General features: G+C 41.4%; 1 protein-coding gene across 1 annotated transcript in view; it reads right to left on the reverse strand.

Moving 5' to 3' along the window:
- Positions 1-17,998, reverse strand: part of OTOGL (otogelin like) — a 170,165-nt gene that overhangs the window by 84,335 nt on the left and 67,832 nt on the right. The window contains exon 25 of the mRNA XM_019543930.1: positions 16,989-17,127. Within this exon, the coding sequence (XP_019399475.1) occupies positions 16,989-17,127 (139 nt within the window). The remainder of the gene's footprint in view (positions 1-16,988; positions 17,128-17,998) is intronic.

The raw sequence follows: 17,998 nt of genomic DNA on the forward strand, positions 1-17,998 counted from the left end.
TTGGTGTCATCAGCAAATTTGAACAGGGTGCTTTTTACCCCCTCGTCCAAATCGCTGATGAAGATGTTGAACAGTGTTTTGCTGGGGAACAGCAGGGCTGCCCTGAGCTGCTGGACTTTTCTACACCCTCTTCCTCTTGAAAGAATGATATCATTCTTTCTTATCCTCCTCACCCAAAGCCTTCAAAAGTAGTGGTTCCCAATATTTCTATGCCATGACCACCATGCCAAGCCAAACCACTATAATGAAATTTCTCTAGGCTTAGGATTCAATTTGGAGTCAACCTCTAGTCTGGGAACTACTACTGTGGGCCATCTGAAGGGCAGGGAAAAGGGATTTCTGCCTCTTCCTATATAGCTCAGATTGGCAGTTTCTTTCTAGGAGGCAGGAAGTGGGAAAGGCATTTAAGCAGATAAATTCCCTCAGCAGGGCCAGAAATAACATTTGTAAGGCTAGTTGCATCAGTAGCATTGACATCTAATAATATGGACAACTGACAACACACTGAGTCAAATACAGAACTTGAGTAATGTCTCAATTAACTCTGCAGATGAGATAAGGCCAGCAAGTAGTTGGACTACTCCTGTAAGAGAACAAGTACTTCCTTGGATTTTTCTAACTTGAAAGCTGGCTAGCAGAAATACAGCTAGGGCAAAGGCCAGCAACCTACAGCCCACAGGCCAGATTCAGCCCACAGACATTCCACAGATCCAGCCCACAGACGTTGGGCTTCAGTGGCATTTGGTAAAAGTGCAGCATGGTGGTGGTGCGGGTGGATGGGTCCTAGCACCTGCCTTTCTATGAGCTGGGTCAGGTCATTTCAGCCTGTAGTCTGAAAAGTCTGCCGAGCTAGTCTTTTTGCTAAAAAAGTTACAAATGTTTACTAAGAGGAAAAAAAAGAATTCCTGAATTAACCAGAATCCTCAGAAACAGCTTTTTCTGTTAAAAGCTAAGGTTCTTGTCCACTCCTTTACCTTCCACCCCTTAAAATGATTATATTCTGTGTCTCTTGTGTTAAGATCAAATTTGCTCAGTTATTCCACTCCCTACCCTCAGCTACCAGATTTTTCCACTCCTCAGTGGATCTGAAAGCAGGTGGTCTCTTCACCAGTCATAAGGAAGCTGGCAGATTGTCACTTGGGCTATTTCTATTTAGTCTCAAGGTATTCAAATTAAGCAGTGTAGTTATGTCTATACCATGGCAGCAGTGGGTCCTGACCAGGCCAAGTCTCAACCATCCACTCCTAAGTGCATACCCAAATACAGAAATATATTGGTAAAGTCATTCCAGGGGATGTCTCTGGTCTTGACAACACCTGCAGAGACTCCAGCAAGCTTAAGTACATCCACTAGGATGACCCGGAGCTGCCTCATGTATATTTTCTCCATCTCAAGCATGCGAGCAGGAGTGGATGGGCAGGGCCTGTTTGGGAGCAACCCAGCAGGGACACCCTGGCACTCCACTATAGCCATGACTTGAGTAATAGATGTGTAAGTCCATTGTATTCAATGGGTAAAACGAAGGCAAGACTGGAAGTATAAGAAAAAAAAACTGGAACAACTTGCACCGTATGATCTTTCTGCTCTGTGCTTGCACAGCACCTAGCAAAACAAAGGACTAAGAAGGTTTCAGTAATAATCAATTTTTCTAATCTTTCTAATCTGAACTAGTTTCAATATACTGTAAAAGATCATCAACGTGGGTAGACATGTCCAAGTACATATAAGGATCAAATCTAGTGAACAACAAGGTATCATTTTTACAGTTACTTCCCAAACCAGAGTCGCTCTTTACCTTTTTAGGTAAAGTGTACACGAATGGATGCACTACAGTTTGTCATGTGAAACAGACTCGATGCTGACAGAGACTAGAAATAATAGTTTTCCCCACTGCAAGAGAAACCAGTATCTTCCCACGTAAATTACCATATCCAGCCTGTTCCAGTTTAATATCAGTTTCTTTGTGATAACATGGAGTTGCTAAGCAACACAGAAGACAGAGTCACAGATCTGGGCAGTCAGTCAAAAACTCATTGTCAGTTCTAACTTCTCAGAATGTTCTTTTTCTAGACTTCTTAATTATGCTTTATTCCATGTTTCTTCACATAAAAAATTGGGAAATAGAGGCAATTTATTTTCCTAAGTAATGCTTGGGAACTAAGTTTTTTATTTGTGTTAGGATTCCGTTCTTGCCATCAATGCCAATTATTAAGAACTGCACACCTGCTTCTACTGCACAAAATCCAATTCCGTTAATGACTTTAAATATTAGCTGTTTTTATTTGTTTTGTTTTAATTTTGCTTCATTGAAATCTGCCCACATTAGAATATTACAGAATAACAGCAACACTTGGCAGTAAAAGGCACGAAAGGCCTGCCATTTCTCCATCTTTCCCAGGTCACAATATCAAAAGTTAGCAGTTGCTCTGAATAATGTACCAAGCTTTGTGCTGTACTAGTGTCATTGCATGTACCACAGCATCAATGGATGTGCTGGAGATGGAAAAGAATTATATCTAGTCCAAATTTTTAATTCTGTATGGTTACAAAGCTTTCCATATATAGCCAAACAATATGAACTAGGGAGATTTGAAAACTGGATATTAGTGGAAAAAAGTTGAACTTGTCTACCCTTTGTTGCTATTTCCAGAAATAGGCCACTGACTTTCTACAGTCAGACTTTTGGCAATTACCCTTTTCATACTTCATAGAATCCCATCATTTTGTTTCACAAGTTCCAATATTTAATTCCCTACGATCAATTGTTCTCTAAGGGCTCAATTCTACATTGCACTTCCAATCCAACAAAGTTAGCAAAGGATACACATTTGCTTTTCTGGACAGACATCAGTGCACTCAGCATTTTGGAGGACTGAAGCTTACTAACTTCCAGCACAGCTTTAAGGATTTGGGGCTTCAGCATATTCCATAAGCCATATATAATAATTTAGCAATAATTCTGTCATTCATTAGACCTTCTCCCAGAAGTGCTAAATTTCCTCTGCAAAAACATGTATTCCCCTCCCCCATGAATACAGTATATGACAGTATATCAATAAACACACACAATTTAGTTTTAAATTCTGCTTCTTGCTTACCAGAAACAGTGTTAGAGTTTTGCCCAGTAAGCCAGTGAACTGCTACAAGAGTTCTGTGCAATATTAGTGGGAGTCACCAGGTGGCACTACTACATAGTTTCAAGGTCTTACAAAAGGGTTAGGTACAGGGGGACCTAGTTACCTGGTCTGTCTTCAGGGTGTTGCCCTGCCTTGCTTTCTGCCCAATTTGTTCAGAATGGCATATGTTTTCATAGGCAACAGCCTCCTTCATTAGATGCTACTAATTTGACAAAGTAGTCTGTCACCTACAAAAGCTTATGACTTACTGAACCAGTTAGTCTCTAAGGTTACAAACAGATCAAATTAGAAATGAGAGGCAATATAATACAGAAGGACTGTCAATACGTAGAGGACCACTGATGAAGGAAAATGGAGAATGAAGTCAGTTTATATCTATATTTGTAACACTTGGAACCAATGACAGGACTGATAAAAAGCAAACCTTCCTCCCCTCCACTCCGTCTCTACCCTTTGCTCTCTAATTTTCAGCTATTTGCTTTTTCATAGACTGCCTCTCTTTTACCTTGGAGAACTCATTACTACAACAGAGTCTCCCTTGCTGAACTTTGGCATTCCTTCACCCATTCCCGCTTCCCGCCCCCCCCCCCTTCTCTACCCATTGTTTTCCTAATTTCTACCTATTTAGATTCTCACTGACCTCCTGTCACACTTCTGGCTTCTTTCATTCGTTGGAGACCTCAGACCAACAGCAGAGTCTCCCTATGCCTAAGAAGGATAATTGTACCCAAAAGCTTGCAAAGAACTTTGTTCCAATTACTCAGTTGGTATAATAAAAGATATCACATCTACTCAAAGAACCTTGTGAGCAAAATCACATAACATTTTTGTGGGTGTTGGTTGTAGCCATGTTGATCAAAGGACATAGGCAGACAAGATTTTGGGGGTAAATGTGATATCTTTTATTAGACCAACTGAATAATTGGGGCAGGGAAAGTTCTTCAAAAGCTTATGGGCACAAGCACCCTTCTTCAGGCATAGAGAAAGTTTTCCTTTATCTGAAGAAGGGTGTTTGTGCCCAGAATCTTGTAAAGAACAATTTTTCCAACTATTCAGCTGGTCTAACAAAAATATTTACCCAAAGAACCTTCTCTGTCCACTGGTGACCCCACCCGCCTGTTATGGGCCAACCGCCCGCCTTCTTTCCTGCCATGCCTTGTTGTTAATTGATTAATTAGAAGATACTAATTAAGCAGGAGGCTGCCTATTAACTGCCCCGATGCAAGGGGGTGCTATCTGTGGCTCCTTTTCTCTCCTACCATGCAGCCCAAGCCTCACAGATGGCACTCACATAATTTAGTCTGGGCCTTACTCTACTCTGGCCCCCTTGTCCTCCCTGGGCTCTCTGCAGCCCTGCCTCACTGGGCACCCCAATGGGCATTCGTCAATGCTGCCCCCCTCTCTGGGTCTAGGGTCTCCATGCTGCTATGGCTCCCCTATGAGGCCTCCTACAACCCCTGATAGCTTCACCCAAACCTCCGGTTCTAAACAGCAAACACAAAACACAAGCCCCTGGGCTATAACATAAAATCTAAGCTACTAAACATCGTTCAGTCCCTACCAGGGAATTCTCCACCCCATAACATCAATCAGGAGCTGTTCGTGCAGTCAGGCTTCTCCCCTCTGTTTGCTCCAGCAGAGCTCCTTCTCCTGTGGCTGCTGGCGGGGAACCAGCCCTGGGGTTTAAATGTAAATGCCCCTTCTGGTCAGCTGACCGCTGGCAGGTGTGGGTCACCAGCTAACTCTGGTTGCCCTGGCAACCTGCAGCTGGGGCTCCTCACTCACTGCTAGGGTTCTCCCTTAGCAGTTTCCCCTCTTTAAAAGGAGCACCGTGCCCAAGTGCTCTGCAACATCTGCCTGTAACATTGTTACCTTCTTCTTCTTCTTCTTCTCCTCACTATGGTTCCATGTTTATATTAGGTCTATTTTTGTTTGCAATCTCCACATGGTAGGAATTTAATCTTTTTATAAGTCTGCAAAGCATAACATTTTCACAGCATTTGAAAAAAAAAATGAATGAAGATTGTATCAAATAAACTGGCAGAAACTGGCAGAATCTGGAATGGGTGTCCAAGGGAGGAGGTGCTCTCCCCTACCCTGGAGGTCTTTAAAGATGAGACTGGAGCACCTGCCTGAGGTCATCTGACCCCAGTGATCTTTGCTGCCCAGGGCAGGGGATCAGACTCAACCTACCAAGGTCCCTTCTGACCCTAAAAATCTATGAAATGGGGAGCATTGTATTGGGTGGGATGACTGGCAGAATCAAGGGGAGCAAGAATGGGCTTATTCTAGCCTTCAGCTCAAATCACAGACACTTGCAGTTTATCTGCTCTGTTTCTTCAGAACCAACTTCTAAAACGATACCTGAAGGACAGAGTAGACACCCAACAGTTCATAATGAAGATCCATTACATGCAAACCATCTTGCATCGTATGTGCGTAAATAATAGGAGAGACAAAAATAAAGCTCTTAATCTGGCTCCCTATTTTCTGACTTCTTTTATGGTAGGACAAGATGGTAAGACAGAATGTCCTAGTAACTCTGTGGTAAATCCGACTATTGTCACTACAGAAGGGCACTATCACAATGGAATATTTCTACTCAATACATTCTACTAAGTAAATTCAATATACTCCTAAGCCTATTTCTATATCCACGTTTTCCTTTAATTATGTATAAAAATTACAAACAAATAATGAAATCACAAAGACAAAGGAGGATATTTTTGTTTTTAAATTTTAAGAAAAAGAATGCATAAAATAGTTTTGAACAGATTCTCTTTTGTTTCGTGTTTTAACTTTGCCCTGCTTGTGTATCAGATTTGGCATTTGCTTGGGTTACATTACAGCAATCCTTTTCTAATTAAAAATGTGATATACTCTAGATTAAAGTTTTTGGGAAGGTTCAAGTATCCAAGCGATACAATCACCAACAGCATGAGCCATTTTGAGATATTATCTCTATCTCAGCGGCATGGTTACTGGAAAGTACTGGTTTCTTTTAGTTTTAAATATATAAATATTTTCTATACATAGCATGCTATATTGATTCATTATTAACTGGTATGTTGCCGATATACCAGTTTCATTGCACTGTCACTGATTTGAATAGGGCTTTTTTCTTGAAAAAATAAAATAATTAAAAGGAAAGATTTTAAGGAGACATTATGGCAGCAATTTTTTTCTTGTATAATAAAAGGATATTTCAGAATACCAGTAAATATCAACAGCTAAAAGCCTAGGCACTGCTATACCTTTTTTATTAGGAGATGAATTTGATTCTCTGTCTAAATCAAAGTTTGGTTTCCATGGTTTTAGACCTGAAGAACCTTAGTTTTCTGGCTTAGCTCACCAAAAGTTTAATTCACACTTCACATCTCTCCATCAAAATCCATGCTCAGATTCGCACGCACATATTTAAAACAGCATCTCCAGATGGTTCTCACTAACACTGTCAACCTGACTCAACAGGCTGGAATTCACATATGATGAAGGGCTCTCAAAGGCAAAGAGACAGTGCACTTCAGGTGATTATCTACAATGGCAGCATATAACATTCTTTTTGCTCATTAATATAGCACATTGCTCTATTAATAGATTATGAATGTAATAGTCTACAGCAGCTGACATGCACTAGAAGTATTATCCCACATTATTAGAATTCCAAATAAGTCATTTTCTTAGTGATCTTGCTCTTCAGGCAGCCAACAAATTATTAATGTTTCAATTACTTATTAATTGTCAAAGGGACTCCTGGATGCTCAATCGTAATACCAAAATACAAAAAAGCAGTGAGGAAAGGTTACTTCCCTAAATTTTTTTGGTCACTGCTGCTAAGCAGCTACATCTCCACACTGAGGTGCCAATTTGTGCACTACACCATGTACCTCTTCAATCAACACCAACCTCATGCAAGAAACTTTGCTCCAGACATTGCTGGAAACCCTCCATGCTAATCTGCACAAATTGAAAGAAATCTTTCTTTTGTTGGAGAACAAAAGCGATTCATTCACCAAATAATTTAATGGTCTACAGAGCCAGGTGGTAGAGACAGAAAGGTATGTTGAGTAATCGAGTCTGAAATCACTGATCTGGAAAAAATGGAACAAGAACATAAATCTATTGCCAACTGTAATCAAATCTTATGGTTGGAGGGAGGATAAAAAGTTTTAAAAAAGGGTACAAACCAAAGTTATCTGAGCACTGGACTCTCCAACTAAAGACTAGAATGAAGAGAGAGATCTCTGAAGGCTTGGTTAATGACCCTAGCAGGACTTCCAGTAACTGATATGAAAAGGAGTCTCTCTCTTGAGCAGCGTTTCTCAACCTCTGGGTAGCAAGAATATACACAAAAGCATCACAAACAAACTTTAAAAATGGATCAGCAAACTTTAAAAATGGATTATCTTTTAACAGAGAAAAACATGGGAAATAATGGCTTTTCCCATGCAGACTGGCAAGTTCCAGCCTGTGAGGGGCTTCTTGGGCCTCCCCATGCATCGCACATGCCCTCACCACCCCACACACCCACCCTCTACCCCATACACTGAGGCTAGGGACAGACATTCCACATAAACCAGTTTAAGTAATCAGAAGCTGATTTAAACCTGTAACAAAACAGCTGTTCAATGCACATAAACCCGTTTGAAAATGGCTGAAACTGGTTTGAGATAAATCTGAGTGAATGTAGTATCAGACTTAACTGATTCAGGTCAAACCGGTTTATGCAATGTCTGTCCCAGACCCCTTGCTGGTTTAAGATAAACCAAACTCACCCAGTAGTTCTTTCTACTTTCACCTGGAAAAAGCTTAAGCAGCTGAAACTGCTGTTACCATATTTCCCCACATTAAATGTACATTCCAATCTCTAGCAGTTGTTTTTTTAAAAAAGGTTCATGCTGTATGTTAGAAAATATGATGTTTTAATTTTAATAACTCAAGCTGGTTTGATCTGATAGATTGGTCTCATACTGTGGTTTTGTTCCCTGCATAGATTATTTTTTTTAAATCACTTCCACTGCAAACACTTTTTACAAATTGACATTGTACCTGCCTGGCCTTGTGGAGTCTCTCTCTGGTGGCCCTGGAGTGGGTGCCCAGCAGTTGCTGTGGGGCGGCTCCTGCAGCCGTGATGTTGGGTCACGCTGTCCCCAAGAGATACCCCATACTTACCTGCCACATCCTGGATCTTTTGTTCAGTAGTGTGGCTCCTTCTTGTAGCAGTGCATGTGCCAGGTGTTGTCACAAGCGGATGTTCTTGGGGCTCCACCTCCCCTACACCCCAGCCATATCCCAGTCTCTTGGGACAGCCAGTCGATGGTCAACCTGATCCCCTAACAGCATCAGCTCCCATCCCCTCTTTGCTGCTCCAGCCCGTTTTCCACTGTGCTCAAGTGTATTCAGGGCAGTGAGACTACCCTGGCGGGCTGTCCCTGCCTTAACCCATACCATGGGAGGGGTCTCCCACCCCTTTTCCTTTGTCCCCCCAACTCCCCAGGACAGATATTTATTTTCTAAGAATAGTCTGTGTTATTTACTTAGCTTTAGATATTTTTGGTCGTGAAATGCACATCCCAAAATGTTGGTCTAATAAAAGATATTGGATTTACCCAAAGATGTTACTTTCCATGTTCAGTGATGGGCAGCTAAAAAATTAGTTTCTTATTGTGCTGGTTATGAGGGATGTGGAGGATTTTTTTTCATTCTATTACAGCATTGCTGTTTCTAGTGATTCCACTATAAGTTAGCAATTGTTTTCTTAATGCTCCCAACTTCTGAAGTCAGTTCATTATACAGGAATCTTAGCTTTTTAAAATTAAGTTTCTAAGTTTATAATTAAGTTATGCTTGAAAATGTAATCCTTAAGGGCTCAAAAACCAGAAGGCAAACTAAAAGAAAAAGAATATTTAAAAACTTGCTTTAAGGCAACTTCTATGATTTTGGATGGACTGAATCATGAAAACTTGGGGATAGCTACATTGCAGCTGCTTCAGAGAAGAAGGGGCTTCTGTCTTCCTCCTTTATTCCATCTTTATCCCTCAGGAGGCAAGAGAGAGACCTATCCTATCTTTTCTTAGCTTTAGGGCTTGATTCAAAATCCACTGAGATAAGTGAAAAATTCCCACTGACCTCAGCAGCTTTGAAACAACATCTTAGTATTGAAATAGAACTCTCATTTGAGAACAAGTGATATTCAGGCTATAGTACCTATCAAATTCTTCCCTGGAAAGGAAACATATCCCATGTCATTAAATATATAATTCTTCTCCTTAGAAATGAGCGGTTTGAGTTGGCTGCAGACTGACCACACTGACATTGTACAATCAATACAGAGGCACAAACTAAACTACAGCACAAATTATCAAACCAAACATCCATGCTGCAGATGGGCAGTAATTTAAGTAAAAGTACTAAACATCAGTGAAATAATACACTGGCTTATGTAGTACTTAATTTTAGGGGTGGATCCAGAGGGGGTGCAATGGTACAGTTGCACCCCCTCCCACTTCCAACCACACTGCCATAGAAGCAGCAGCCAGGGAACTTTGTTAAAAAGAAAAGTCTCTGAAGCAGGTAAGAATTTCCCACTTCCTGCTCAGTGACATGTTCCCCACTCCTCACCCCCCCACCCCATTTCATGTGCAGAGCTTTGTGCAGTGATCACACTTGTCCAGAGTTAGATCAGCCTCTCAACAGTCTCTCCCTTAGATATCCCACAAATAATTCTGGCTCTAATAACAGAGTCTCTTATGGTCCCAAAAATTACATGCGAATGCCAGTGTTTTCAGCTTTGTAACATAATTATCTATTGCCTATAACTATATATTGCCTATTGCCATAATTACCTACTGGAACCTGATTCTCTGTTAAAGAAAAAAGAAACAACAAACAAACAACAGGCCAGTAACTTTCTATGGTCTCATTTCTTCTGTGGTCACACTACTCATAAAAAGCCTTCATTAGCTGCTGTAATGGGCCCCTCAGAAAAAAGTATTATGCACATTTCTCTTCCCTTTGTCTCAGTGACGCAATGAAATAGGTTAACCTTTGTTTTCTCATACTCATGTGGCATGGTAAATTGTATGTACAAGGTCAGCTCTTCTTTTTACTGCTCCCAACTGCTGCCAGGTTCTTTGACTGGAAATCGAAACATTCAGGGAGACCAAGTCCTTCCATGCTGCCTGTTCCCTTTGCCATATAGGTGATACTTAAATCATAGATTCACTGTGGTTCTCACCTGCTGCCACCATGTTTCATGCACAGAGTGCTGTGCAATAATAAGAGGGACTCCATTTGGACTACAAGAACTTAGATCTTTACATGAAGTGCCATGTGCTCAAGTCCTGCTGCTTGATATGCAATGTGTGCTTGGAGCTATAATGAAATTCTCCAAACGTGTTGGGTGACACCCTCCAAATCATCCCCACTACGACTTTCATTCCAACCGGCAGGAATCTGTAGGTTATTACAGGACCCTTTTCCCCCTTCCTTCCTGCCCCTGCCTCCCCCTTCCCCCCACAGGTGCTCCATCCTAACTGACTAAGGGGGCAGGGGAGAATTCCAGACCTCTCCTGACCTGTTCTAGCTGGACCAGACATGGGCCAGACTCAGTCAGGGACAGTGGCAGGGGTGGTGATAGGTGCCCCCTACCCACCCGAGCCCAGGACCAGGCTCAGGGAAGGAAAATCTGCACACCACCACTGCTGTCCCTAACTGAGCCTAGCTGGAACACGGCAGAAAGAACTCTGGAGCTCCTCCTACACCTAGGTCAGCCAGGGACACCAGTAGCAGCAGGCAGGGAAGGGGGCATAGCAGGGGAATGGAAGTGCCACTAAGTGTGAAGAAGGGAAAAGGAGCCAAGCAGCAAGTTCTTACCCAATTCAGGGACTTGTCTGCCTGTCCTGAAGTTAGGAGTCAGGGGGACAGGTGACAGCAGCACCAGCCACTTCTTCTGCACCCCCACTTTACAAAGTCCTCAACCTACCCATGCTTAAAGTGAATGACATCTTAGTTATTCTACAGTAAAAAGGTTAGAAAAATAGCGTTGTTTTATTTTTCTAAGCTGTTAGGCACAGAATCATAGATGGAAAAAAAGGGAAACAGCATAAAGCAAGCAACTTAAATCTTCTATTTATCTAAAGCATTTGGTTGGCATGAATTCATCAATATTCAGACTTGCCAAAAAGAGCCGTTTACTTGACTTACAATGAAGTGAAAGATTTGTTGACCTACACTGAAGAGACTTTTTGCCTTGAAAGGATTAGTTAATTAAGGCATAGTTTTATTTGATAGGGATAAAACTGGACATGTTCTCAGAGAAGTCATGTACCAGTGCAGTGACCTTTCCTGTCTCTCAATTCATATTATTGTATTGTAGGTCAATCAAAATTCCTTGAACAATGTTACCAATTATGGAAAATAATTTTCTTATTTAAGTAAACACTGCTGCATTAAATTTTCAGACATTTGCTACCCAACAGAGAAAAGTTTTGAAACTTTCATAGAAAGTCTTTATAGTCTTCTGGTGTTTATTTAAACAAAAGGAACTGACAGAATAATTACACCAAACCTATGGTTTAAAGTGTCTTAATTGACTGAAAGTTTTAATTTCTTTCCTTTTCCCTCTTCTATAAGCAGGTGCATGAATAAAAAAAGTGAGAGCTTCATTTGTACAGAAGACAATACTAATACATACTTGTAGCAGCTCAGGTATGGTAGTCCAAATTATTATCATCATCATCCCTTAATTCTATGTAGGCATTAATTTGCATGCAGCTAATTTCTGTGTTTATATAGATAGACCAATACTATCAAATTAAAGAGAATGGTTTAACAGTGTACCAGATTCAAAAAGGGTAACTGCCAAGTTAAACTACAACTTGCAGGAACTCATTTTTCAGCAAAAAGAGAGATGATTCTCATATTGCTTTATACATAATATGGTATCTTTAGCTGCTTGTATCCACAGTATTCAGTGAACTTTACGTTTATTTATTAGCTGAGCCTCATAATAATATTGTGAACTACCAGTAGGTAAATATAATATGCATTTGCATCAGGCAAAATTTATGCTACTGTACATATAACTAGACAAGGATCTTGAGACAGAGTCGGTGGTAAAATTCCCCAGGCCCAGATGTTGTCCCAAACAGACTCTCAGTCTTCATGTCTTAATATTAGATCATCCACTTTTTAGTCAGGCAGACCACATTCATCTTTGTAATAACAAACATGTGGCCAGATTTTCAAATACATTACATTTGCAACTATGTACCTAAATTGTTTGTTCATGCTAAATGGATGTGCAGTTTACCTATGCTTTTGTGTGCCTAGCCCTTTTGAAAATCTGGTGCAGAACATGCTGTGCAACAAATCAAATGGACATATTTCTTAAATGGTGACAATTTCTCAGGAAGAGTGGGAAAAATACATTCCATCTTTTTCCCTAAGCACCAGCAGGGTTGAAAATATAATCTGATAGTATTATATCAGATATGCCATTCAGTCCTACTTCTTAGAAGAGGTAATGTGGTCTAGTGGATAGGGTAGTAAACTAAGAGTTAAGAGATCTGGACATTACTCCTGGTTTTGGCATGTTTTATGGCCCTTTTGCTTGTGTCTCTCGTCTGACCCCATTTACCTGTCTCATCTATGTAAAATGGAGGCTCTCAAGGGCAAAGGAAGTCTTGTACCATGTACTTGTAAAGTGCCTAGTGCAAAGAAATCTCAACTTCAATGGCATCTCTTGATTATAAAAGGAAAAGCCACAGCATTTTCTAAATTGGAAACAACAAGGCTTCTTTCAGCATGTAAAACTACAGCATTTGGAAACCCAACTACCTGTCTATATATACAAACACAGAAATTAGCAGTGTGCAAATGAATGCCTACTTAGAATTAGGGATGATGACTGGGTAACAATTTGGACCACCACACCTGAGCTCCTACAAGTAATACAGGAGGTCATGCGCTGAGCCAATTTCACCTATTTAAACCAAGGGTATTCAACCTCTGGCCCACCGGCCAAATATGGCCTACAGAACCTTGGAATCTGATCCGCAGGGCTCCCCATGGGTCAGGGAATCTGGTGGCAGGGGAGCAGTGTCAGTTAACACTGCCACCCCTCCCCACTGCCAAAATCCCAAGCCCTATGCCGTGGGGCCATTCAGACCACAAGCCTCCCTACACACAATCAGATCGGGGCCAGGCCACGCTCTCTTGCAGTTGGTTAGGTCACTCATGCATAGCTTGGTTACGCATGCATGGTTGGGTTGGGGTTGGCCCCTCCCCCTGCCCAGTTTATTTTGGGGCTGGCCTATGGCCCCTACTGCTGCCTCCCCCACATTTGGGCCATCTACCTTTCCCTCCATTTAGCTGAGAGCCATGACCACTTCCTCCCACAGGACATGGCCATGTTCCCTTCCCTCCCACCCAGCCAAATTGTGGCCAAGTGACACCCCCTTCCTCCCGTGGGATAAGACCACACCCCCACCCCCACCTTGGGACTGGACTGGAGTTGGGTTATGCTGCCTCCCCCTCCACAGGGTTGGGTTGGGGTTAGGCGAAGACCCCATCCAGAACATGGATGGGTTGAGACTGGGCTACCCTCTGCCCCTCTCCTTGCAGCTCTATGGGGCCTTGCCACCCCTGCCCCAGTCACCAGATTGGGACCACCAGCCAGATCCAGCCTGTGGAGGGACTGGGCACTACCGCCCATTAGACAAAAAGGTTGAGCACCACTGATATTGCAATATTGCACTAAATGCAATATTTTAAAACTATCATGGACTTATCTTAAATACTTGTCATACAGTATTCTGGCTAAAGATATGGAATCTGAGGCAGGGAAATAAAACAGATTAACCTAATCCCAGGGACAGCTATTTAATTCAGAAATCACACATCAAGATATAGAAACGTATTGCTAAAACATCAGCATCATTAAGGAATAAAAATCAGTCTCTTCACTACTCCTCATTATTTTACATACAGAACTGTACCCATAATAGTATCTATTCTGCAGTCATCATGCAATGCCTATTTTATAGTAAACAATACTTCAGTAAGAGTGATGAAATCTCTCAACGCTAAAGAGGAACCCAAGGGTTGCATACAAATTAGTTATTGTGAAACACCACATCTTTATTGTTAAAAAAAACCCACCACGAGTCTGAAAAGCTTCTATCTAGGCAGAGCTATCATTGCACCTGTCTGCAACATAACAAGGCTAGTTCTGATATCACAGATCTACATAGGCAGCATTTTCATCACTTGTGACATCTTGTTCACTGGATTAAAGGACTACTGGTAATGTGCCATGTGTCTTGATTATGTGCCTGCCAACCTTCGTTCTTGAACTTTAGAACTCCAAACACTCCCAGTGGTTCTCTTGCAAAGCAATACATAGTTCAATGCAGAGTTGCAAAGCAGGTGAAACTGGACTGGACAATAGGAGAGAATCAACTAGATATTCATAGCCATGACAGAAGGCTGAGTGTCTAATAATGATTTGACTTTGTACCAAAGCAACACAAAAATCAAGAGATGGCGACTAACATACAATAGTCCTCCAGCTAAATTTAGAGTCCTAGTTAAAATGTTCTTCTACAGGATATGACTGAAACATGAAAGAAACTCTCACTCCTAACAACAAAAAAGGTTACTGTGATGGTAACAGGATGATCTATTTTAAGCACCATGTGGTACTTTTACAGGATTCAGGATAGTAAATGTGTGCTACGAGAAGTTTGTCACTGCCAGTCATAAAAAAACAGAAAGAAATTCACCCCTGCAAAATTTTATTTTAATTATATACACATACTTGGAATGTGATACAGGCTACACCTTAAAACCAATAGGAAGACTTCCAATAACTTCCAAGCATTGGGGTTAAAGTATACACACCAGATCAAATGTGTGTAAAGGCCATGTCTAGCTTCACAGTCATTTCCATGTTATCAACTCCTACAGGGAAAGAGCCCATGACAGCAATACAGCAGTATTTTTTAAATAATAAATGTCACATAATATCTTTCTTTGGGTCACAGAGTATCATGGGGTGGAGTCCCTAGAGATGGCTGCGATGCCCCTAGGGCCCTGTGACCATGCCAGCTTCGCTGTGTGGGCACCTTCTAGTCTCACCTGCCACATCTTGATGGCTAAGATAATAGATAGTAGATAGGAAGGCTGCCCTCAAGTTGCTACACAGGCACAGTCCTGGTGGACGCCACTAAACCATGTGTGTTCTTAGACCCTTGCTAGGTCCTGCTCTAAATTATTGCCTTGTGGGACACCCCCAGCTTTATGGGCTGGACGCACAGCTCCTAAATTGCCCCTTTACCATGCTCCATGCCTCGCAGGTGGTATTCAAATGTTGTCCCTCTGAGGCCTTAATCTAGCTCAGCTTCCCATCATCACTGGTTCCTTAGCCCCTATCTATGCATCCTCACTGATGTTGGGCTCTCTGCATCCCTGTCTGCACACACTCACTGGCACTGGGCTCTCCACTCTGAAGTGTGCCCCAGTGAGGCCTCCTCCTCCCCAATAGCCTCTGTCCGGTCCACCGGATTAAACAACTAACCATGTAAATACAAGACCCTGGGCTATAACATAACAACAACATTGGAGGTCACACTCTGTCCTGTTAAAGGGCAAGCTTCTCCCTCAACAACGTGTGCCCCCTAGCCCCAGATACTTTAGGAGCTCCTTACCAGCAGTGGAATGGCAAACAATAATCTCTGAATAGAGCTTCTGCAAGAGCTCCTTCCCCCTGGTTGCTACCTGAGCACTAACTACCTCCAGTCTCAGCCCTGGGACTTATATGTGCCCAGGGCCTGGCCTTCTTCCAGTCAGATGACTGGGTGCAGTTGCTAGCTAATTCCTTCATTAGCCTGCTGCCACAGCAACCTGCACCTGTGGGGGTTGCCTGGCTCCTAGGGCCCTCTCTCTAGGCAGCTTCTGCCCTTAAAGGAGTAGGCACACCCCTTAGTGCCCTGTGACGCAGAGGAATACAATGAAAAGCTCTTATCTATCGAGTTAAGCAAACACTTCTAGCAATGAAAACAGCCAGACAACCTTAAAACTTTTTTATGCCCTATATTAATTCCTACCAATATTGCTAATTTACACTTGCTCAGAAGAACTGAGTATATATAGAAATATATATCTATATATAGGCACTGACTGCTCCACAAAGAGCTTGAATCTAAAAACTAGAGATGATGGAACACAATGGTAAACCCAGGGTGGGAGTAATTCGCTGAGGGCGGAGGGGAAAAATATCTGCACAATATGAGGGGCCAGAATTTCTTAGGGTGATATCTTTTATTGGACCAACTATGTAGTTAGGATAAAGTTAAACAAGCTTTTGAATTCAAGAGATTCATCTTCAACCTGATGAAGAATGTCTTGCATTTGAAAGCTTGTCTAACTCTATTCTAACTACATAGTTGGTCCAATAAAAGATATCACCCTAAGAAATTCTGGCTTCTTGCATAATTTCTGGACCATCATGGGGACAAGTCACCCTTATACTACCATCTGCACAATGTCTCATTTTGATTTCCTGCATCAAACCAGGGTGTAGAAGGGTCCAGTATTTTAATTAATCCTAACAGCACATTTTGTCTTCTAAATTCATCAAAATGCCTTTAGCACAATTCTTTATAGATCCCCCCCACACACACTTTAATTTACATCTCTCTTGCACCTAGGTTTTTACCAAAGGTGATATTAGTAAAGATATTGATATTCAAAAGTACTAGAGGATGCCTTTGCATGTCCAGTTCAGTATTACTTTCTGGTACAAGAATGTGCATGAGAGAAAAAAGAATGTGTGATCAGTTCTCTTACCTTTACCAAATAAGCTTGGCAGTCACTAACATAATCATATTCCAATCCATCAAAAGTATAATAATGTCGATCTCCATAAACTGTACACACAGCAGGACAAGGGTAACTAGTACAATTGAATATCCCTCGCCGACAAATACTGCAAAAGAAGAGTAAAAAGAACCCCTATTACCGGTATCCCATAAAAGAGCTTCTTTTTTTTTTATTGTTATGCACTCTTATTTTAAAAGCAGAACTCTTAAGATATTAATTCTGAGTCACAAAAAACCCAGATAACTTAAATGGGCCTATTTATCCAGCTATGCTACAAGCTACCCTGTAATTGGGAGTGTGGCTATATTACACAAGTGGCAAATGAGTAGGCTTAAAACCATAGGTACAATAAAGGGGGAAATTAGGATAAAAGCACTTTAGGCTGATTTATAGCATGTGAGCATTTCTACTCTTTTCTTGTGTAGTGCTGACAGCATGGCTATCTCCATTACCAAAACACTGTCCTCCCATCCCTACTCCAGATTCTTAGAATACGAATAAAATTGTTCTTGACCTATTTTTGTTCACAACATTTATATTTTGTTGATATACAAAGCTCCCCTGTCAAAAATCAATGGGAATCGTGTGTGCTAAATTAATATAAAATGTTCATCAAAATTGCTCAGGTTAGATGGCCCTGTTTGCCTATCATTTTATATAAACGTATATCTATACATCTATATGTCTATCTATGGATAGACAGAGCGAGAACAAGAGTGAGAGTGACACTTAAGTAGAGTTGCAATGGTGTAAGCAACAGCAAAATGCTCAGATGCTCTACTTCTGCACGCATAATTTTATTGGGCTCATGTAACTTGCTAGTAAAGTTTCACATTGTCACTCAGGCCTCCTCTATACATTACATTTATACCATGATTAACATGTTAACCACAACATAAATGGGCAGGGTGCTACATGTGTACCAGATTTAAGGCACCATAAACTGGGAAGCAAGCCATAAAAACGTTCCACATATG

The sequence above is a fragment of the Crocodylus porosus genome, unplaced genomic scaffold (genome assembly GCF_001723895.1).
Source record: "Crocodylus porosus isolate Cpor-Errol unplaced genomic scaffold, CroPor_comp1, whole genome shotgun sequence".
Lineage (NCBI taxonomy): Eukaryota > Metazoa > Chordata > Crocodylia > Crocodylidae > Crocodylus > Crocodylus porosus.